At 33.1% G+C, this 24,301-nt stretch overlaps 3 protein-coding genes across 3 annotated transcripts in view; all 3 read right to left on the minus strand.

Annotated features, from left to right (window-relative positions):
• The window catches only part of LOC145327688 (uncharacterized), a 44,741-nt gene that overhangs the window by 13,109 nt on the left and 7,331 nt on the right, over positions 1-24,301 (minus strand). The window contains exons 6-11 of the mRNA XM_080171244.1: positions 6,470-6,538; positions 5,835-5,935; positions 4,775-4,824; positions 3,707-3,808; positions 3,356-3,466; positions 1,675-1,762 (exon numbers count right to left, since the gene is read on the minus strand). Of these exons, the coding sequence (XP_080027370.1) occupies positions 1,675-1,762; positions 3,356-3,466; positions 3,707-3,808; positions 4,775-4,824; positions 5,835-5,935; positions 6,470-6,538 (521 nt within the window). The remainder of the gene's footprint in view (positions 1-1,674; positions 1,763-3,355; positions 3,467-3,706; positions 3,809-4,774; positions 4,825-5,834; positions 5,936-6,469; positions 6,539-24,301) is intronic.
• Positions 10,037-11,188, minus strand: LOC145328034 (uncharacterized). The gene is made up of 2 exons (XM_080171585.1): positions 10,904-11,188; positions 10,037-10,678 (listed from the first exon to the last, which is right to left on the minus strand). Exons 1-2 carry the CDS (start codon positions 11,073-11,075, stop codon positions 10,107-10,109), a joined length of 744 nt encoding a protein of 247 aa, XP_080027711.1. The 5' UTR covers positions 11,076-11,188; the 3' UTR covers positions 10,037-10,106.
• On the minus strand, positions 11,501-12,484 carry LOC145328035 (uncharacterized). The gene is made up of 3 exons (XM_080171586.1): positions 12,293-12,484; positions 12,085-12,210; positions 11,501-11,872 (listed from the first exon to the last, which is right to left on the minus strand). Exons 2-3 carry the CDS (start codon positions 12,208-12,210, stop codon positions 11,510-11,512), a joined length of 489 nt encoding a protein of 162 aa, XP_080027712.1. The 5' UTR covers positions 12,293-12,484; the 3' UTR covers positions 11,501-11,509.

Raw genomic sequence — 24,301 nt, forward strand, 5'->3', positions numbered from 1 at the left:
TAAAAGAAATCCATTAAAACTATGATAAAAAAGTTTTAAATTTGTTTCAAGATAAACATTTTATTCAACAATATATACAATCTACACTAATATTTGACATAAACCCATCAACTAAACATTTCTGCTTGTTGTAAAAATGCCAGGTGTCTATACAAACTTGAATAAATGTATAGGATTATAATCTGGACAACTAACTGACCCAAGTGTTGGAGATCCTTTTCGTCAGCTAGCAAATTACTTTATGTTCTTTTGTAGGGATTTGGCAATGTTTACATTTCCGACTCTAATAGCTGATTTCAAAGGCCCAATAAAAATTGAGACAGGGTATCTGCGCTGTTAGCAGTGTTGCTTATAGCTCATGCCCCCTCTATTCTTTTACTTTAATCAAACATGCATCTAGTTGCTCTAGTATATAACTGCTAGGAATTTTATCCTATTGGAATCGTGTAAACTTTTATTTGCACTGTAAATTGATCCCAACTTTTGATAACTTCAATATGTAGAAGTAAGAAAGTACTTACATATGCGTATATTATTTGCATGAGGGTACCTCAGATATTGATCATGTAATGCTTTCCTTCAAAGGGCCGAGCAAACACAGATACCCATGTAGGACCAATACCTGCGGGGCTACCTGTACCTATTATAACATGACCTAACCTGAACTAAATTAAAAAAAACACAAAAAGCTAATTTTCTCACATTTCTTTCTAAATAAGGGGATGGAGTTATGTGTTTGACATGTCACTTTGAGGTAAACCACCTACCATGTTGATTTCAATAGCTCTAAGAAGCGCATAATCGACGACTTGAAAGCAATGTTATTTTTTTATTACTAGCGGCTTCGCCACTAGAGGTAATCAAAACATTTTTTTTTGACAAAATTCGTAAAAGGACCAAGAAAATCTTCAGCAAAAAAAAGCACAAAAGAAATCTTCAGCAAAAAAAAATGGGGGGGGGAGTAGAATCCGATCGGTTCAGTGGTTACTGAGATCTTAAGGGACGGACAGACGGACAGACAGACGGACAGACAAACGGACAGACAGACGGACAGACAGACGGACGTACAGACATCATTCTACTTTGTATTATAGATATACAGTCTCGTTTCATAACCCCAAACCAATGAAATCCTGATGCCCCCTATTAAGGATACCATATAAGTATAGTTAGATAAGCAGAAAAAATTTTACATTTCCAAACTTTAAATCTTAAAGCATAATAAAAATCATCGTAAAAAATGCATATCAAACCTTAAAAATACTGTTGTCATTTAATTTCGGTGACTTAATTTTGATTGATTATTGAGATTATTGAGATCCACCAAAATCTCTTAAACGGTTACAGGGCAGTGTCTCTACCACAACCAACCTCCCCCCCTCCTCAAGAAATATTATTCATATTTTTACCCACCACCACATTCCCTTATGCAAGGGCCGAATCCATTCAATTTAGAGCTCGTCACCTGCGCGTCAGCCACCTGTAAGCCTCAGGGAAATCAACCTCTTACAATTCTAAAAATCAGCTGGAATTCTAAACCAGACTCTGATATGGCAATCCGTCTTTTCAGCAAATGTCAGAGCATCCGGTTTAAAATTTGAGGCTTAGTCCGACGACGACCTGCGGCTGCCGAGCCCTGCTTTAAGTGCAATTTGAAGTCTGTAAAAAACCTACTTTGTTACAAAGATGAAATCTGCAAAGATGGTGTGTGTCAGAACAAACCAGCCATTCCAAATCATCCAAATACCATCGCACTTTGTCACTAAAAAATATGCAGCATTAGCAGGGATCTAAAGGGATAAGACTATGGCCAATAAATGGATGTACATACCCCATGATAATCCACAATATTACCTATTCTGTATAGTACAATTAGTGGTTGAAACGTTTGGACATTCAACTTGAACCAACCAATAAAAATTCCACAGAGTTGTTAAGTCAATTAATAAGAAAACGTTATTTTAGAACTTTGGGGACTAGTGTAATAAACAGCCCAATTACCCCTCCCTCCCTGTGTATTATACATCTGTATTAGGTAAACATGAATGTATATGAAATTATCTATCTATAATACAAAGTAGCTTGATGTCTGTCCGTCTGTCCGTCTGACCGTCTGTCCGTCTGTCTGTCTGTCCCTTAAGATCTCGGTAACCACTGAACCGATCGGATTCTACTCTTCAGTGAATATAACTACTGGTCCTGTGGTGGTTTTAGGCTATTTTCTTGGGGAGGTGGGACACCCCAACCCCCCCAAAACAAAAAAATCCCCCTTCCATTTTTTGGCTGATGCATTTAATTAAAACCATGGTGCTGCACCACCACTTTTTTAGTTACCTCTTGGGGCAAAGCCCCTGGAGGCTAGAGGCAAAGCCGCTAGTAATCTATATGCTCATATATCTGTCTATCTATCTATCTGCCTTTTAATATTTCTATCTATTGTTTGAGTCTGAACAAACTACCCATTCCAAATACCATTGAATTTTGCCACTAAATTTGTATGAAACTATTCAGTTAGAAATCTTTCTCAACCCAATTTAAAAGGAAAATTTCTACTTTATCATTTCGAAATATGTTTCAAGTTAAAAATACTCATTATCAATCGCATCTCTTAGTGAAGTAAATCAAGCAAATTTAGCTTGTATTTTATTCATAAATGTGAATCACTGAATAACCATTTCAAAGCATGTAAATACTATGGGACTTCATCACTAATATAAGAGGTGGGTGGTACCCAAAGTAGTTATAAACCTTTCTCGTATTCATTCGAATCCTGTGGATAGGAACCGGTTCTCATCCATATGAAAAAACTATGTCTAGTATCGAATTATATTTAGCTTTCTACGAATATAAAAATGTACAATCATAAGATTAAAACCAGTTTTTTAGGCGGTTAAATCTTATAATTGTACATTCTATATCCGCGGAAAGCTGTTTATAATACGAATAACTATTCCAAAATTTATGAGAAGCTACATTGTAAAGAAGTACCATATTGATTCAGTAGTTAATAAGATATTTCAGTACACAACTACTGACAGACATCCTTTTACTTTATACTAAGGCTTTATACATCTTACAATCAACTTTTCAGTCCATTTGAACATCAATCTTTTTAGTAGCGAAGCTACTCTATAATTCACTTTGTTTGTCCGTCAGTCAGTCAGTAAAGCTATGGGGAAAACGTGATTTTCTCGGCTCCTATTAAAGATAGACAGCTGAAATTTTTAGTGAAGATTACTAGGACATATGCGCATCTAATCTATACATTGTTTTGTCCGTCTGTCTATTAATTGGGTGCTAGATCGATTTATAGATTTTTACGTTTTTTTAATTTTCTTAATTCCTGAATTCTCACCATTTTCGTCTACACATCTTTCCTTCTTTGTAACAAGTTTGCTTGGTGCCAAAGCATTCCCCAACTCTACGGAACTGAACCAGAGCTCCGGGACGTAGCCGGCACGATTCCCTGCATTATAAGCAGCTTGTAGCGGATATTAAAATGAAAAATAATAAGTTTAAATTCAGGTTTTTAAGGCCTGAACGGACCGAGGCACATGGGCTAACAAAACAGCGGATATTAAGCGGTTTCGAAGCGATACTGGAAACAAATATACAAAATTGAGCTATTATAAGATCAGAAAGCCTTTCCATTACCTGACAAAATTTTTTTTTTAAACAATACATTTACTAAATATGTAATCCTAACCTGTATTGATCAATTAGATCTGCTGTAGTCTGATTGTATGCAAGGGTGGACCAATTCTTTATCAGCTCCGCTCCAGATTTCATTATTGGGCTACTTTGAATGCTAGGATAATAAATGTATAAGTGTATAATCCAGACAACTACCTAACCTTAATGGCAGAGATCCTCTTAGCTGAGTTTGAGACCCAATGCAAAATTGGGACAGGGTCCCGCCCTCTGGGTAGAATTACATATAGCTCATGCCTTCTCTATTCTTTTACTTTAATGCTTGGATCATAGATTAATAGTTAGATCAATAGATCTAATTCAATAGATGATCAGTCAGACACGATCCTATTATATAAAGTAGTAAGATTTTTGTCTGAAGCTTAAGATTTCAATAACTACTGCAATGATTGGTTAAAAACAATTATATATTGATTTAATGTTGATTGGTTTGTCCAAACTAACAGTGTCAAAACTTTTGAACCAATAATTTTCATTTATAGTGAAGAGCATTTTGTTTATCATCAATGATAGTTGATAGGCGCATGTATCCTAATAATAAAGTAACCGATCGGGTTCTCTTTAACAGAGTAGCTTCTCATAGGTCCCAGAAAATTTTATAACTATTTTGGGGGAGGGTATCACCACCCTCCCAAGAGAAATAATAAAAATCAATTATTTACGTAGAGACTTAAACGCAACATAGAAATGTTACGTAGAGACTTTTAAAACATTTAAAGTGCCACTAGAGGCCTCTAGGGGCGTAGCTACTAGTAGACAAATAAACGATTAGTGAATAAAATTCTAGATAATTGTAAAAACTAGCGACTACGCTTCCTAGAGGCCTCCAGGGGGGCGTAAGGAGTCGACCCTCCCTCACTTTCAAATTTATTTTTAAAAAGGAATCGGGGTACCTTTATTCTAGGGGCGATATCTCTTTGGTGGTGTGTAGTACTCTCCCAAAAATAAGTTATAAACCTTAGCTGGACATATGTGAAACTATACTGTCAAGGAGAATAATATCGGTGCACTAAAGACAGACAGACAGACATACATACATCCTGTTACTTTTATATCAGCATACCTAGTAACATCAGTAAAGAATGGTAGCCACCAAATTGAATATCGCGTATTCTAAAAAAAAATTAAATTGATGTACTTCCCCAATGATGATACACAAAAGATTAGTTGTAGAACCTCAACTTAATGTAGTAAACATTAAAAATAAAGTCCCCAAAGTTGTTAAGCCAACAAATAAGAAAACGTTATTATAAAACTTTGGGGACAAAACAGCCCAAATAGTCCCCTCTCTCTCTGGCAATTAGCTTAATTAATGGCCTAATGACAATAGAATATCGATTTTAAGATAATATTTTTCAACCATGACCATTTTATTTACTTCTATAAGGTCGACAAAAGTAAAAGTCAATGGTGTGGTGATTGTTTAATCTATAATACAAAGTAGAATGATGTCTGTCCGTCCGTCCGTCTGTCTGTCTGTCCGTCTGTCCGTCCCCTAAGATCTCGGTAACCACTGAACCGATCGGATTATACTCTTCAGGGAATATACCTACTTGTCCTGTGGTGGTTTTAGGCTATTTTCTTGGGGAGTGGGACACCCCTAACCCCCCAAAAAACCAAAACCCCCCCCTTTTTTTTTGCTGAAGATTTCCTTGGTCCTTTTAAGAATTTCCCCCAAAAAAAATTTCTGATCACCTCTTGGGGCAAAGCCACTAAAGGCTAGGGGCGAAGCCACTAGTGTTTATATAAATAACAGGATGATGTCATATGATGTATGTCACTTATTAACACGTAAAGCAATATAGGTGACACACAAATTACAAAAATACCAATTAAATAAAGAACTAGTATAGCGTTACATTTAAAGTCTCGGCAGCAGCGTGTCAGCAGCTTTTAAGCCTCATGGATATCAACCATTTACAACCTTAATTATCAGCTGTAAGTCAAAACCTAACTAAATATGACATCACTCTTTTCAAAAAATTTTAAAAGTATCTAAACGGGTTTAAATTTTAGACAAAGTCGCGGCTGATGCGCGGCTGCCTAGCCCTGTTATATTTACATAACTAACAGGCATACTAACACGTGTTGCTTATAGACTGGCCTCGCTCCAACATATATACCTTAACAGCACTTATCCTATGAGGTCGGGCATAGTTGAGTAGGAGTCGAGAATAAAATAAAAGCCACGCGTCCGACATCGATTCCAATTCTGCTATTCTTCCTGAAATTATACAAGGGTTTAAGCCATGGCTCGACTGTAGACTGCCAATTAAAAATAATTTCGGGATGACAAGCCAATTAAGCATACGATTTGAACAGTGCCAGGGACGTCCAGAGGGGGGGGGGGTAGAGGGGTGATTACTCCCTCCCCCCCAAATGTATATGTTGGTGCCCCAAAGTTTTTGATTTTAACCCCCCCCCCCCTCCCAATTAAAGAAAGCTTTGACGACCTTGCCTCTATGATATAAAGATTACACCCCCCCCCCCCCCCCCAAATAAAAAAAGCTTGGACGTCCTTGAACAGTGCATCTTCTTTTTACAAATTTTTTTGTGTAAAAACCTTTGATAAAAAAGCCTTATAAAAACTTATAAAAAAAAGCTTGGACGTCCTTGAACAGTGCATATTCTTTTTACAAATATTTTGTGTAAAAACCAAAACAAGAATAATCAAAAATCAAAACAAGAATAATGAAAGTCCTGGAAGGACAAACTGACACATAAAAATTATAGAGTAGCTTCGCTCAAGAAATTCTACCTGTATCATTTGTAGTTGATATTAATTGTTTATACAAAGCAATATGTAGGGCTGACCAGGGGGCTAAAACTAATTTTTGAAAACAGGATAATAGATAATCTATATGTCTAACTCTAATAGTCTTCTTTCTATGCATGTTTAATCTATTTGATTCGATCTACTATACATTTGATTATCTGTCTATTGGTTGTAGAGGTGGCCAAGGGGCTAAAACTAATTTTTAAAACAGGGTTATGTATAGTCCATCTGTCCAACTCTAATAGCCTTCTCCCTGTTTATTCATTTATATAATTATCAATCTAATAATCAGTCTATTGGCTGTTTATATGTAATTATATATAAAGGTGACCAGGGGGCAAAGACTAATTTTTAAAACTGGGTTATAGATAGTATATCTATCTAACTCTAATAGCCTTCTTCCTATGTACGTGTTCAACTATCTAATTGTTTAAACATGAATCTATCTACTATACATTTGATTATCTGTCTATTGGTCGTTTGTATATAAATGTATGGGTGGCCAAGTGGCTAAAACTAACTTTTTGAAAACAGGATAATATATAGTCTATCTGTCTAACTCTAATAGCCTTCTTTCTATTGTTTACATTATCATCTGAAGGGGGTGGCAAATGGCTAAATCAATGATGTGTCTACTAGATATTTTAAATATTAACTATTCTAAACCCTAAACGTATCGTATTTCGAGTAAATTTGGAAGGGAATTTAGACATATGAAAATATTGAAATTGGGGAATATTTATATACGTGTGCAAGAATTCTATTTCAAAAATAGGATATTAATTCCCCTCTCCCTTCGTTCAAAAATACATCCCTATTTCTATTTTTCTAAATATTCAAATTTCTTAATATTTATATACGAAGTACTTGGTAAATAAATAGAAGATTTTGAAAAATAATAAATTTTTACGTTTTATATTTCTATTTCGAAATAAATCACGCAATCTTAAATTAAGTATGTTCGTTAAACAATTCCGAAATAAAATTTACTAGATATATTAGACTTTTAGGTTCTTTCTATGAAATTAATGTGATGACATAATTTCCTTACTCCAAAAAGTCTACCTGTTAAGAATACGACATTTTAGACGTCTTACTTTTTTCATTGCTTTTTTTACAGGGTAAAATAAAAATTCTTCCTAATATTAAAAAAGGATAATTTTGCATTACGTAAAAAAAGTATATAACGATAATGAAATATATTAAAGTTAACTTATAATAGTTTGTAATTGTATTTGTAACAATATATTTATAGATTCCCTGTTATTTGATATCATCCGTTTCCGGTGTATGCTGTTATATCAGGGATAAATATATACACAAAAATTCCTCCAACAAATTTTTATTATTTACCGTGGTCAAAACATATTAAAAAATCTTATTTTAAAAAATGTAAATATAACGAAATAAATTATATTGAAGTTTCTAATTACCCATGTACATTTCTACCTCGTGCACCTCGTGCACACACACACAGTTCTTCAGTCCTTATTTGAATTTCAGAGTGTATTGACACGTCATACTACGCGTTAGTTAGATACAAAGAAAAGTGAAAAATAATAAAAAATTTAATATTCAATGTGAAAACTTCAAATGGAATTATATTAATACAATAAAATAAAGTGATAAATATTATTTGCATAGTTATAAAAAAAAAGAAGAAAGAAACAAAGTCTTAGTCAAGTGTCAACACAAGAAGATCTAATTCTGTACTGTCGTCCGAAAAAAATTATTGTAGTCTATTGTTTTGAGTGAATGTCATAAGAGTACATACACGTCAAAATAATAGGCTATGTTTTCTATTTCGGAAGGCAGTACACATAATCATTTACTGTATATTAAGGTAAGGATTTTGTAATAATTTGTAAATATAAAGTGATAAGTCTGTTCGTTATAACTTAATTATTCTTATTTTGCCTTTTGGTAATTTCAATTTTAAACGCACAGATTTTATACTGTGAATAATTCGGCAAGCTCCATACTTTGTTTTTAATTATGTTTATTTTTTATTTTTTTATATCGTTCCAAAATTACAAAGTATCGGGTGTGTTTTATCGATAAGTCTTACCTAAAAATATTGAATCCCTGTGTTCGAAAAGAATTTCCGTGCATTTTTTTACGTCGTTCAGAACGGCTCGGCTCCACATTAGTTAAAAGTGAGTTTTTACAGTAATAATATGATTTAACGGTCTATTTCCTTAAATTAAACTTAAAAACCATATGTTACCAAATATACACACATCCGCAGCCGTATTTCTAGATTCGGCTCCGCGTTTTTTTGCGTTGAAACTCGGTTTTAAATGTACGCTCATATTAAACCTGATTATCAAGCTGTTTTTAAACAAATTTACTTACAATTTTGCTTAGACTCTTATATATTCGCATTCTGATAATTCAGTTCTGACATTAATGTCCGTATTTTTTTTACATTTTAACAACAAATTTTTATGTGACCTAATTATCCGATTGGTCTGATTTTTGGTTTACTGATGTTTGAATGTACAATAATATAAGCGAAGCGGCAAGTACGCATTTTTATTTTTTTCCATCACCCTTTAATTGAAATTCAAATTTATTTTTGGATATTTAGTATTTACTTTCATTTGATGTCCAACTTATTTACTCTAGAACCTCGAGCAAGAGACCATCCACGCATAAAGACACAAGACAAGTATGATTTGAGTAATGTTTTTGGCTTCGCTACTTATTGATTATTCATCCTTGTTAAATTAAATAACAATACTGCAAAAAAAATAAATATATCAATAAACAGTTTTTTGGGTTTTATTACAACATTTATTTTATAATGGTAATGATACAGATATTTAAAAAACACAAAATTATTTCATTAAATTATTTGTTTTACTTTACTTCTACTTTATTTCTTTCCAACATAATTAATATGATAAACATATTTACAAAAATTATTTCACTTTTCCAGTTCCTTGGTTGCTGTCTTCTTGGTAACTTTTACCTGCCTATCCCAAAATGCTTGGGACTTCTTGGGGACTAGCTTGTTCATCTTCAAGAACATGATGGCGTGGATGGTTTCTTTCTCTAGGTTATACCGCCTCGATGAGTAAACTAATTTGAGGTGTGAGAAAATTCTCTCACACCTCGCATTAGAAACAGGTAAGTTGTTGAAGTTGGTCATCAAACTGACAAGTCCAGGTGGATAACATATCTTCTCTGCAACATGTTCATACCTGGCAGTAAGCATCCTGTGGGTTGCGGTCATTGCTCCTTGTTTGTACAGTTTCTGGCGTTCTTCAACATCGAAATCCTTGGACTTAGATTTTTTGACTTTCGCAATTTCCTCCTTTATCTTAGCGACTTCACGTTGGTAACCGTATGTCAAGGCATGCAACTTGGATTCTTCTATGTTATTCCAATCCTTCAGCCCAGCTTTCAGGTGTTTCTTCATGACGTCCAGGGGATCCTTCTGTTTGTCACGTTGTTCTTTCTTTTTCTTCTTGGCTGCTGCTTGAGCCTGAATTTGTTTGAACTCTTGTTGTTTGTTCCAAAACATGGGTGTCATCATGCCTGTAATACATAAATATAATTAATAAAAATGATAATTGAATTATTTAACTAATGTTATTATTATTATCTATTTTAATTAATATTGTATATCTTTACCTGTGGGAGGTGCAGTTTCTGGAGATTCGTACTCGTCAGCTTCGGAATCCTCATTGTCGGCATCCGCATTAGCTCTACGCAGGTCGGCCTCTTCATCTGCCTTTTCTTCAGGACTTAGGTTGGCTCTCAGTGAGATTCGGTGTAGCCGTTCACCCAACAACCTACAATTTTTGGGTGCTTGTTGTAAAATTGTTTTTGCTTCATCCTGTGTCACCGTAAAGCTTTGTGTGCCACTCGCAATCATTTCCAAATGACTGCGTGACAGGGGGTGTAGGTAGAGACAGACTTGCCAGCCTGCATTAGTACGGACAATCTTGTTAACTCTCAGGTGAAGGAACTTGAATACACGTCTAGCGAATAAGTTGCCAGGCATACTTGTCCGTAGGGTAAAGAACACCGTATCCAGCATGGTGAACATCTGGACGATTGTGGCCTCATGGGCTTGTGCAGGAATTGTCAGCATGGTATCCACACACTCCAACACTTCCAGGACTTCTCTGAGGGCAAGAACCTGGTCAGGTGTTGGCCACAGATTGTCAAACTTCTTGTTGACTAAAATAAAAATTAAAAATTAAAAATTAATTCTATTGATATATACAGTTCTAATTTTTAATTAAGGGAACGAGAGAAGAAATAATTTATTTAGTTTAAATTTTAATAAACTTCTATTTGTTACCTTTCTCTTTTGTTTAATTAAGGGACAGAGAGAAATTTAAGTTGGTAATTTTGTTAGTTTTAAATTGTTGTTTAAATTATAATTAACTTTTTTGGGTTTACCTTTCTGATCCTGCACGGATTTTTTCACCTTCTGAAGTAGTTGTTTGTTGTCAAACAACTCTAAGAACCGCTTTATCATGTTCATTCTGGAGCTCCATCTCGTCTCCACGTATCTGGTAAGCATACGTTGTCCACTCTCTACCAAAATGCGACGCAGCTTCTTGTTATTCATAATTTTACTGACCAGCTTTGCCAGGTTAATTATGGTTCTGTTGTACCCCTTCCCTTTCTAAAAAAAATATAATATTTGTTAATTTTCACGTTTTTGTATAATTTATTATTTAACTTTTTAAGTTACTGTATAAGTTATTTAGTTTGTTCTATTAATCATTTAATTAATTTACTTACAACTTTGGCAGCCTGCTTCAACGCCAACTCCACTTGGTGGTTGAGGCAAACACCTCCCACTATAAGTCCACATTTCTGCTCATCACAAACCATTGTTTTCTGGATGTTCTCTTCTATTAGTTTCCCGAAATTTGTGATTGCTGAAAAGAAATAATTTAATAAATTAATATAATTTAGTTAAATGCATTTCGTGAAACTACCCCTGTAAATCATTAAATGTAATTCATTGAATTTTTTGGGAATGAATTTAATTTAACTTTACTTACCCTCTCTTTGTTGTGGATCTTTGATGGCGATGGACCTGTAGAAAATCGCACTTGATATGCCGCCATCGCCTTGTCTTGTTCCTGCCAGGGTTTCTTCATCTCCATCCTGACCCTCACCTTCGGCTTCTACATCCTGACCCTCACCTTCGGCTTCTACAACACCATCCTCAACCTCATCTAAATCTGTTATGAACATATCCAACGGGATTTCATCTTCACTATCAGCCTCAGGTGTGTCTTCCTTATCACTATCATCATCATCATCACTGACTCCCTCATCTTCATCCTCATGGTTCATGAAACTTGTATACTCTGTGGGGGTTTTCCCGTGCTCTTCATTGAGTATCTTGACGGACTAAAGAATGAAAAATAAATTAATGATTTACTTTCTAATGGTATTGTTTTATAATATTAATTCTCGTATTCATTCAAATATTCATCTAAAAAAACTGGTTTTATCTTACAATTGTACATTTTACATCCGCGGAAAGCCATTTAAAATACGATGCGAGAAAAAACTATTAAATAGTTATGATTTTATAATTATAATTTATAATTTTTCATTACCTTTACACAGTTGGCAGCCGAGTCGGATGTGGAGCTGAGAAGTTGATAATGCTCAAGCCCAAACCTTTTCAACAGTTCTTCGAAATATTCGTAGATGCTGCGGCCGGAAGCATCGGGTTTAGGCATCTAAACATAAGTAATTAATCAAATTATCATTTAGGTATTTGTGGTCATTCTAAATTTCTAAGAATTAATTTTAAACTTATACCTGTTCACAGGCGAGCAACAATTCTTTGGGACCGTCTGCATCGGTATAGTTTGCAGTTACTGAAAAATTAGTAATTCTTTTATATTATTCATTCATAATAGTTTACTTTACTTTATTTAATTCAGGTTATGTAGCTGCTGCAGTTGTAATTGCATTAATAAATAATAATAGTTTATTTATTTTATTTAGGTTACCTGCAATGAAGTCGGTGTGGTGAACATTGCCGAAGTCGAAGGAAAGGTGCAAACCTGCGGAAACAAAGATAATATTGATTATAATTATTTGTTATTTAAAATAATTAAATATTAACATTTTTTCCGCAGGTGTGCACCTTTCCTTCGATTTCGGCAATGTACACACCCGCGGAAGTGAAGATAATTTAAATTAATTATTTGTTATTTCTTTCAGATTTTGAAATTATTTAGTAATGTTTTAGTTTATAAATTATAATACTTAATAGTTAATAGTTATTAATACCTTTATTTTCTAAAATCTTCTTGAAGGATTCCATGTAATACTTGTGCTGCCCCTGCAGCCAGTTATGAAGCTGTTTGCTGGTGGGTGCATCCTGCTTCTTGCCTTTCTCAAGTAAACCGACCTGCTTGGCGATGATATGGTCAAAGGCATTGGCATCCTTATCCTTAAAGCGAATTTTTTAAAGTTAGTATGTTTTCAACCTATTTTTAAAAAATACACTATTCTAACTGACATGAAGATATATTTCGATTTTAGCAATCATTTTCAATTAATTTTGTTTAAAAAAATATAGGTATGAGACATTAGATAACAGCAAATATGATCAAAAATATTAAACATACATTTACCTTAAAGCGAAGGAAACTTTCATTATTAACCAGTTTTCCTGTTATGTGGCGCAGCGCTTCTAGGGCAGTGACGTATATTTTGACTTCATGGATAGCATCTGCCTGGGCCTGTTGAAACTTCCTCTGAAAGCTGGCCAGGTTCACTCCCTTCCTATACTCTCGGTAAACATCTCTGTGGTCAATGATCCAGTGACGGGTAAACCTCCTAAACAGGTAAGCAATTAATATTATTTTTTTTAGCAAAGCTACTCTATAATTCACCTTGTCTGTCAGTATATATTTTTAATCAATGTTTATGAATACTTAATACCAGTGTTCTGGAGCCGGGAGCAGCAACATTTTTTGTGGAGCCGGATCCGGAGCCGTATTTTTTGTTAAAAACGGCTCCGGCTCCGGACTAGGTAAAAATGATTTTTTAAAGTAATATTATAATTTGGCAACGGTCTATTTCCATATAATAAACTGAAAAACTATTGTTACTTAACAAATAGACACACATCCTTCTACTTTTATATAGCTTTAATCAAATAAAAGCAAAATATTTTATATTATTTATCTTATTTTATCAAATTCAATAATGGAAAAAAATTGATATATTAATTTTAAGGTAGGAGCCGGAGCTGGAGCCGGAGCCGGGAGCCGTATTTCCAAATACGGCTCCCCGGAGCCGGAGCCGCATCAAAATTATACGGCTCCGGCACGTTGCGTTAATACATCATGTTATTTTATGTCAACTTAATATTATTACCTAAGAAGGTTAGTTTCTTGCAGTATAAATCTCTCTAATGGTTTTCCCTCTTTGGGGTATTCTTTCACGTGGTATGTGCCATCCCAGGTATGGAAGTTACAGTATTTGCACCCCCGCCCCCACGGGGTCTTATTCTGACCCTTTCCAGGGTAGTTGGGGATCATGTAAGCATGATCTTCAAGCACTTTAACCAAGTAGACATAAACCTGAAGTAATTTTAATTTTATTAAACATTTTATTTAATAATCTCACACCTGTAACTCTTTTTTTAGTTGTGTTCCTTTCTTGACTTTTAGTTTTGCTTTCAAAAAGTGTCACTTTTGCCCCCCCCCCCCCTCTACATTTTATTATTATTTTTAGTATTTATGTTTGTACCTTATCACCATTACTATATGTTATCCTCTTCCCATCAAGAATTGCCCCCCCCCCCCCTCTACATTTTATTATTATTTTTAGTAATTTGACAATAGGTGCGCACGCCACAGTAAATATCAACAATAATCAATTTCAATTCTATTGATTATTGTTGATATTTACTGTTAATTTATTGTTAATTTTGTAATATTATTTCTATTTTGTGTTGTTATCCCCCCCCCCCCCCCCCCCCGACTAAATGACTGGATTAGGTTAGGCTAGGTTAGGTTATATGGCTAGGGGGCCGAGCGCCCGCGGTTATTTTTATTGGTGGGGGGGGGGGATAAAAATTGTAAAAATCTATTTTGTATTTTCAAATTTTGTATATACTATTTTTGATATATTTATACTTTATTTACTAAATTTGCAGATTTTTTAAAGGGGTAGTTTCACGAAATGCATTTAAACTTAATTTAGTGAACCGCATATTTTATCCTGGTTACATGGTTAAACTACATTTATATGGCATATATTTGAAAAAATTTCAATTTTCTACCACATAGTTTTTAAAATGTCAAGACTTGAAAATCACAAAAAAGACAATTTTAAGGTCTTGATATTATTTTTAAAAACTACGTGGTAGAAAATTGAATTCATTTCAAATATATGCCATATAAATGTAGTTTACCCATTTAACCAGGATAAAATATGCGGTTCACTAAATTAAGTTCAAATGCATTTCGTGAAACTACCCCTTTTCTTTAGTTTTAATATTTTCATTTAATTTTTTTTTCAATTTCATTGTTTCATTTTCATTTTTTAGTAGCAAATCTACTTTCTAAATGTAAATATGTCTGTCTGTCTGTCTGTTTTTTTTTCGTTTTTCAATTTCATTGTTTCATTTTCATTTTGTATTTCATTCATTTCATTTCATATTCATATTCGTGATAAAAATAAATGTGATAAGAAACTCGAAATAATACACTTTTTTATTCATTCTTATGGTCGGTCCGTCCGATTTAGAAAGCGTAGCAACTCTATAATCATTACCAGAATGTCCGTACGTCCATTTTAAACATGTTGATTTTTCGTCCGAGATAGTTAGCTTTTATTCGTTAACGATGCAAGAAATAGCTATTGATAATTTTAAATACGTGGAACGCTTACCTAACCTACCTAAGTTTTATCAAATAACTATATCAAACGTCTCTCTTCCTTCCTTGGATACAAACGGCTGCGCCCCTAGCATTTAGAGGCTCTATATTCGAACCTACCTACCTACCTACCTAAGTATATCAAATAACTATATCAAACGTCTCTCGAGTCTCTTCCTTGGATACAAACGGCTGCGCCCCTAGCATTTAGAGGCTCTATATTCGAAGGGATATGAAAGGGCAGAAAAATAGCCTAAAACCATCTAAGGACCTATACGAAGCTGTACTGTAAAGGAGAACCATATAGGTTCAGTGGTTAGCGAGATCCTTAGCTACAGACAAACAGAGCTTACTTCTTTATAAGTTTACTAGCGGCTACGCCCCTAGAGGCCTCTAGTGGCACTTTAAATGTTTTTGTTTGTTAAAGTTAATACTATAGCTATTGATAATTTTAAATTTATGTCTTCAATTCAAAGTTAAAATAAGTACACAAATAAAACCATCTAAGGACCTATACGAAGCTGTACTGTAAAGGAGAACCATATAGGTTCAGTGGTTAGCGAGATCCTTAGCTACAGACAAACAGAGCTTACTTCTTTATAAGTTTACTAGCGGCTACGCCCCTAGAGGCCTCTAGTGGCACTTTAAATGTTTTTGTTTGTTAAAGTTAATACTATAGCTATTGATAATTTTAAATTTATGTCTTCAATTCAAAGTTAAAATAAGTACACAAATAAAACCATCTAAGGACCTATACGAAGCTGTACTGTAAAGGAGAACCATATAGGTTCAGTGGTTAGCGAGATCCTTAGCTACAGACAAACAGAGCTTACTTCTTCAATTATAATTCAAATTATAGAGCAGCATCGCAATTACAAATTAAATTAAATAAAAATAAGAAAATTATTTTTCATAGTTTTATTATTATAGCATATATATGTCAAGTTATGTTATTTATGTGGAATCTAACTAAATATTCACAGGAATGCGATCTCAACTCAATCGATAATGATCACTGACTCATCAGAGTCATCACCTTCACCTTCGCTCGCGCCACCTTCGTGTTCCAGAACTTCCAGGATGGCGTCAATATCGTCATCATCGGAAGATGGATTTACATCGCCGGAGATATCGGGATATTCGTCTTCATCTGATGATAGATCTACTGTGCCATCTAAACATATCGCACGGTCATAGACAGCTAACGCCTGGATAACGTCGTCACGGTAACCGTTGCATTTTGCTTCCATTTGCTGCAGAACAAGTTCATTTTGTTCGCGTGTACGCTGAGAAGATGGAAGGGCTTGGTGAAGGAATTGGTATATACCAATTCCTTCACTAAATAGTCTGATCGCCTGCATATTCCGAACACTCTGAAACCCCGACCTGTAAAGCAGGTTAGATATATCTTTAAAAGATCTGTGAAGGACCTGATAATGGGCGTACCATCCAGGCATCAGGTCGGGGTATAAACTTGGTTCTGGATCTGTACAGGTAAGTGTACGGGGGAAGTAAGGAACCAAGTCATCCATCGCTACCGGCTTGCGCCTGCGCCCAACTGTGACTCTCTGTCCTTGTTCCGCCATAATAACGATAGCAAAAATAAAACAAATGTTCAAATGTTGTCACTTCAAAGGTCTGTAAGCAAATGAAATTTCAAGGAATCATTAATTACCCCCTACAAATTTTTCTTTGTTGTTGGTTTCCAAGAAATTATTAAGATTTATAATATTCTAGATATCTTCAATGGGATGTGTGAAATATTTTTAACAAGGATGACAATATCCATTAAAGCAAAACATTAACATAAATGCATTAGTATAATCAAAATTATAAGTAAGTATTCTGTCTATAAGTATAAATTATATAAATACTAACATACTGACGTCTATAACCAACACAAATTATAGAAAAGCTTCGCTAATTCCTAGTATTTTGAATTTTCCATATGTTTTGTTTTGTTTTGTTTCTTGGGGGGGGGGGGGGGGAACATTAACATAAATGCATAAGTATAATTATAAAGTAAGTATTCTGTCTATAAATTATATAAAATAGTAATACTAACTGACGTTTATAACCAACACAAATTATAGAAAAGCTTCGCTAATTCCTATTTTCCATATGTTTTGAATTGTTAACTTATTTCTTGGGGAGGGGGGGGGGGGGAGGGGTCAATATTTGTATCGTAAGTTGTAATGTAACGGTCAACCTTCAAATAGGGGAGGGGTGAGACTACACTAGTATAATAAATTATAATCTTACCCACTCCCCAAGTTAAAAATTAATCGTGACCCCCCCCCCCCCCCTCTCATATATATAAACATAGTGAAAATGAAATTATAAGAATCCTTGTTACTCTATAATTAAGGTATGTCCATACGTCCCTCCGTCCGAGTCTTTTTACGGAAATACACTATATTGTTATATATAGAAAAAGATTGTTATAAATGTGTTTTTTATCACGTATTTTACAATTTTTTTGTCCATTTTCACCGCTCATTATGAATATGGGCGGAGTGGTAATGCGCGCCCCCCCCCCCCCATGTAACCCCCTAAAATTGGGGTTGGTGTTGTATGTAATAAATATTAGGAGGTAATAGGATATCTGTTTAGCTCCCCCCCCCCCCAAAAAAAAAAGGGGGAAAAACATAAATATTAGGAGGGGATAGGACAGTTGACAATAATAAATAATAATCAAAAATCAAAATGCTGAACTGATAAGAAATAATTAATAAACAATTTTAAGTTTAGGCAAATTTAGGATTATGTAATTGTAAATTCAATTGTTTAAGTTTTAACGTTTTTCTATTAGCTTAATGCTTCAAAAGACAACCATACATTGTTCCAAATGGTCTATTTATTATTCATAATTTTAGAGCTTCGCTACTTATGTATGTTTTATAATTATTAGGTAGACATGTAAGAATTCTGCTAATTTCCCCTTTGAGGAGGGGGGGAGGATTTGATGCTTAATCTTTCATGTCACACGGTCCACGGATAAAAAACAAATATATAATATCGTAACCAACCTGGTAATGGTATGGTAATAATTGGGGTGGGGGGGGGGGGGAGAAACAAGATTAAATTTGGATTTAATACGATGAAATTATAGTAAATAAATTAGCCGTTAGAGGGTAAATATTTCAAATTGTTCTTAAATTTATACTTTCATCATTCATTGGTGAGAAAAGTTAAAAATTATATTTCAAGTTTTAGAAACCTATTTTTAAGAAAAGTTACATTTGAGACGAATTGATTTCACAAAGTATTCGGTAATGTAGAAAACAAACAAAATTGCTTCAAAGTTACATATTGAAAGTTGGAATATAGATATCTTCTCTATATGCTTTATAACACTTTATGAAGGCTTTTTGGCCAATTATATTATAGATTGATGATAATATCTGTGATAATATCATTTCATATGTTTTAAGTTTTAAAAACATTCTTTCGCAAGGAAGGGAAATTTAAATTTTTTTAAAAAGGGTCAACTAAATAACATGACACGGATATGAAGCAAAATTGTAAGTGAATTAGTTGGAAGACTCTAATTGCAATAAAACCTACTCTTTTTGAATAAAACAAATATACAAAGTTTTTACTTTTTAATTCGTTCGTTCTTTAAGACAGATAGCTATTTCTTTCATAGTTAAACGGCTCCTCGGGGCTAAAAAAACTGGTTTTAATAATCAAACGATTGTACATTTCTGTTCTGTCTATATATCATAGTTATCATTGAAAACCAAAGAATAAAATAATAGGATGTCTGTTAATCTCCACGGATAAAAAACAAATGAAAAAAATTATATTTGATTTGCAATAAAAACTACTCTTTTTCTGTACTGTCTACTCTATATATGTCATAGTTATCATTGAAAACCAAAAAATAAAATAATAGGATGTCTGTTAATATCTCTCTACCAAGGATCTCAAATTGAAATCTGAATCTTTCTATGTAAAACAAATATACAAAGTTTTTACTTTTTAATTCGTTCGTTCTTTAAGACAGATAGCTATTTCTTTCATAGTTAAACGGCTCCTCGGGGCTAAAAAATCTGGTTTTAATAATTAAGTTAAAATTAAAACTATAGAAACTATTTTTTGAAGCGAAGCTATTTCTGATTTATTTACATAAAAACAGATTTATTTAAATAAAGCGGAAAGCTGTCTATAATATGATGCGATAAATCTCTATCTTTTCTCTTTTTTACCAGAATCATTTTTAAACTTTTAAATTAAATCTAAAAGCTATCCACCAATATAAAAAGTGTATATAATAAGCAGCCGGTTAGTTTAGGCCGTAAATCCAATAATGCGATATAATTATCCGAAGTTCCTAATCCAAACACAAGTATTAACTGATTTTTTTTTGACATGCAACTCTATAATTAAATTAATCGTTACCAGAATCGTTTTGAAAGTGTTAGTGTCTAATAAAATTAAATCTAAAGACTATCCACCAAAAATGAATATAAAAAGTGTATTATTTTGAGTTTCTATCACATTTATTTTTTACAATATCACGCAAAAGTTATTTTTATAATATTTACAATTCAATTTCAATATAGTTATTTAAGTTTCTATTTACAATACATACAAAACAAATAGTTAAATAATTAGTTAATATTAGATGAATATATGATGGCGATGGTGAACAGGTAATAATAGATGGCGATGGATTATTAATATATATACAGATGGCGATGGTGAACAGGATGATGGTTAATGATAGTGCTGGTGAATGTGAATATTTATCTGGTTCTGTTGGCCAGGATGCTCAGGAACAGGAATAGGGACTCTTACACCATTAATAATATAATTATAATAATTATTATTATTAATGGTGAAAGTATTGTTGACCCTATTCCCCACTCCAGGGGGGCCATCGGCGCCCCTAGGGCCCCTGGGACCTTGAGGACCTTGAGGTCCTTGAGGACCTTGAGGTCCAGGAGCAGGACCAGGAGCAGGACCAGGAGCAGGAGCACCAGGAGCAGGAGCACCAGGGGCAGGCTGGTCAACTGGCAGCGGTGGTACTACACCAGCAGGTCCAACTCCAGGAGCATTAAAAACCTGATCACCAATGATGATCAGGTTTTGCCCTATATTTCCCGCCTGTTGTGGTGCACCACGTACATGGGCGCGCTGGACAGGGGCACGCTGGACACGGGCACGCTGGACACGGGCAGGCTGGACAGCCGGTTCAAGGGCCGCAACCCCCGCACGTACCATACTCCTGGTTACTGAAGGCATTATTAACAGAATCAGATAATATTTAATAATAATTGATGATAAATATGATGGCGATGGTGAACAGGACGATGGCGATGGTGAACAGGACGATGGCGATGGAATATGATGATAAGAATAAGATGATACTGATAGGGATGACTGTGGAAAACTGTATAAGATGACTGGTGTTGTTGACTGGTTGACCTTGGTCTTGAATGCTTCTTATATTTTATTAAACTAAGTTGTATTTGAACAGAACTCAGATATTTATACTAAATCTCCGCCCCCTTTGGCCTTTTCTTCCGGTCATCATACGACGTATTTGCGATGGTTTTAACGTGGTTTTAAGATTTTAAGTACTTTCCGGTCATACACTTAAAGCTTAAATAAGTCTTTACTATATTTTTGATAACTCTTACTCTTAGTAGAAATTATAATTGTACATACATCCTATATCCGTAAAATTGTGTTTAATACTATTTTAATATAATCTTGAAAAAATAATATTTGATTGAAATAGAAATCATTTAAATTTACTATATTTGATAACTCTTACTCTTAGTAGAAATTATAATTGTACATACATCCTATATCCGTAAAATTGTGTTTAATACTATTTTAATATAATCTTGAAAAAATAATATTTGAAATAGAAATCATTTAAATTTATGAGAAAGAAAAATCTGTAAGAAATCGTTTTTACTTTCCGGTCATACACATATTATAAATGCAGGTGTTAAATTAAAACCTTATAAAAAGAGGGGAGAATTTCATTAGATTGGTAGTAATGGTTAGTTAGAAGGAGGGGTGGGGGAGGGAGATAAACAACAAGATTTAATTTCTCACGGAAATACATTTTGATTTTTGTCTGTCTATCTTTTATGTTGCTTCAGAAAATAGATATTTATCGCATCGTATTATAGACATAGACATATTATAGACATTTTCGTTTTTATTTATGTAAATAAATCAGAAATAGCTTCGCTTCAAAAGTTAGTTTCTATAGTTTTACTTTTAACATATTATAGACATTTTCGTTTTTATTTATGTAAATAAATCAGAAATAGGCAATAGCTTCGCTTCAAAAGTTAGTTTCTATAGGTTTACTTTTAACATATTATAGACATTTTCGTTTTTATTTATGTAAATAAATCAGAAATAGCTTCGCTTCAAAAGTTAGTGTCTATAGTTTTACTTTTAACATATTATAGACATTTTAGTTTTTATTTATGTAAATAAATCAGAAATAGCTTCGCTTCAAAAAATAGGTTCTATAGTACTTTTACTTTTAACATATTATAGACATTTTCCGTGGATTTTAATTTTTAAAATATATCTTTAGTTTTTTTTTTCACAAAGCCGTAATTTGTCGATATAAGTCGATTTAATTTTTTATTAAAAAAAATAGATATCATTCTAGAAATCTACATACAAAGAAATAAAAACTTGACTTAAGTACTCGTTTTTATGGTAAATAAAAATATCGTCTGTACTTTCCTAGGAGTTTTATGAAGGCTTTTTGACCAATTATACAAAGATATGATGATAGTAACCAAATTTAGATAATCACTTTAATAATTTTAGTTCTTTCTTTTTGTCTGTCTATCTTTTATTAAATACAAATCGTAAAATTCGGAATAACTATATACGGTTTTTTTGGACTTCAGTTGAAAGAAATCGTTTTTAATTTCCGGTCATACGCTTATAATACGATGTGATAATTTGATAAATATCTATTTTTTGAATTAAATTTATCGCCTGGACAGACATACTTACAAAGCTATGTTCATATATATTTAAGATTTTAGATTAGTTTGTTTCCCTTCAGTATTTTTTTTGTTTTGGAGCGAAGCTATTTCATAATTAAGTTTTTTTTAAATTTTTATAGACATTTTTCCGTGCATTTTAAATTTGTTTCAATTTTCCCATAATTACTAAAATAAAAGAATAATGTCAGTTGTCTATAATATGATAGGATAAATATCTATTCCAATATGGCTTCTAAATTACATATACGGCACAATGCGATAAATATCTATTTCAAACCGTTGGGTCAGTAATTATATAGAAATAAAAACTTGACTTAAAAGTACTCGTTTTTATGGTAAATAAAATTAACATATCTTCGCGCCTTAATCGCTGTACAATATTTATTTTTGGGGGGGGGGCGGGGAGGAAAAATTTATGTCACCTGATTAAGGAAGGGAAACTGGAAGGGTCAACTTAACTGAACTCACATGAGAAATATGAGATCTTCATACAGAACAATAATTTTCTATAATTAGGGTCAGTTTGTCCGTCGACTATTTGTCGACTATTCTGAACTATTTAAGTGTTTGTGTTATTATCCGTTTGTTATACAGTTTCAGAAATCGTTTTAATCTTACAGAACAATAGCTTTTTTATAATTAGGGCTGGTCAATCTCCGTAAGAAAGCGGATAGCTTTTTTCATTTCTGGTAATGTAGGCATTTGCTTCCTGTATCCGTTTGTCATAAAGTTTCAGTACTAGTTTTTATGGATGTTTTAATCCTTGTTAATATTCCCCAATATACAAGGTATATTGATAAAAGCGTTTTTTTTTTGGGGGGGGGGGAACATTTATGACCGCATAAAGCTAAGGGTCAACTCATGATACAGGAAATATGAGACCTTAGAGAACAAGGACAAATCGTTACAATTTACAAAACTAACTAACTCCAATCCAAATAAAATAAAAATATTTATTTTCATTTTATTTAAGTCAACATAGTTTATTTATTTATTTAGATTATTTATTTCATTAAAGTAAAAAAAGTTATGATTATTGTTTAGTTAGTATGTTAGGTTAAATAATAAATTAGTACATATTACTTGAGTTAGAATGATTAATACATTATTTAATGGTTATTGGTGGTTTATTTTTTAACTTTTCTTTCACTTTATGATATTAGCAAGTTTGATATATGGTTGAGTTGAAATGTAGAAGACAGTAAGCAGGGTGGAGGGTTGGATAATGTAGGGTGTTGGATCTTTGGAAGGTGGATTATTATAGAGTAGATACGCTGAAAGCCTGAAACAAAAAATCTTAAGTCTTAACAGCTATGTGAGGGAGAGGGGGGGGGGTGGTAATTTATCTATCCTTTACAACCCTCTCACATACTCACACGACAATACAAATACACATAATAAATACTAGGATATGACAATGAAAGAAAAATCGAGATTTTTGGAATAAAGAAAGGGGAGAATAAATTATTTAAAAGTCTTATCTATTATACAAATTTTATATCTAAGTTTTCATATTTATTGAATTGTTTACAAGTAAAACTGATATGGTTCTGATATCGCAAAAACCAATCAACCAATATTATTTTTTTATAATTCATTCTAAAAAAATAAAAAAAACTCATCAATATTTAATTTTTAAAGTTTTCATATTTATTGAATTGTTTAAAAGTAAAACTGATATGGTTCTGAGTTCTGATATCGCAAAAACCAATCAACCAATATTATTTTTTTTATAATTCATTCTATAAAAATAAAAAACTCATCAATATTTAATTTTTAAAAAAAATTGTATAAAAAGTAAAAAAAAACACTGAGAAAATATTAGGTGTAGAGGTTTCGTGTTTTTTCTAGACAGCCATATTGGCTATTTTTCCAAATTTTGACGAAACGAAAAAATTTATTGGAAAATATCAGTAAATATTAACTTTCAG

The sequence above is a fragment of the Acartia tonsa genome, chromosome 9, assembly GCF_053477335.1.
Source record: "Acartia tonsa isolate MP-2025a chromosome 9, ASM5347733v1, whole genome shotgun sequence".
Taxonomy (NCBI): Eukaryota; Metazoa; Arthropoda; class Copepoda; order Calanoida; family Acartiidae; genus Acartia; species Acartia tonsa.

What these genes read in the sequence shown, in the direction of transcription:
- LOC145328034 (XM_080171585.1), bottom strand. Translation starts at nt 11,075, where the DNA reads ATGAATAACAAGAAGCTGCGTCGCATTTTGGTAGAGAGTGGACAACGT. An exon ending in ATCCGTGCAGGATCAGAAAG is followed by an intron (nt 10,679 to 10,903) that starts GTAAACCCAAAA and finishes TTTTTATTTTAG; the next exon opens with TCAACAAGAAGTTTGACAAT.
- LOC145328035 (XM_080171586.1), bottom strand. Translation starts at nt 12,210, where the DNA reads ATGCCTAAACCCGATGCTTCCGGCCGCAGCATCTACGAATATTTCGAA. An exon ending in CGGCTGCCAACTGTGTAAAG is followed by an intron (nt 11,873 to 12,084) that starts GTAATGAAAAAT and finishes TTCATTCTTTAG; the next exon opens with TCCGTCAAGATACTCAATGA.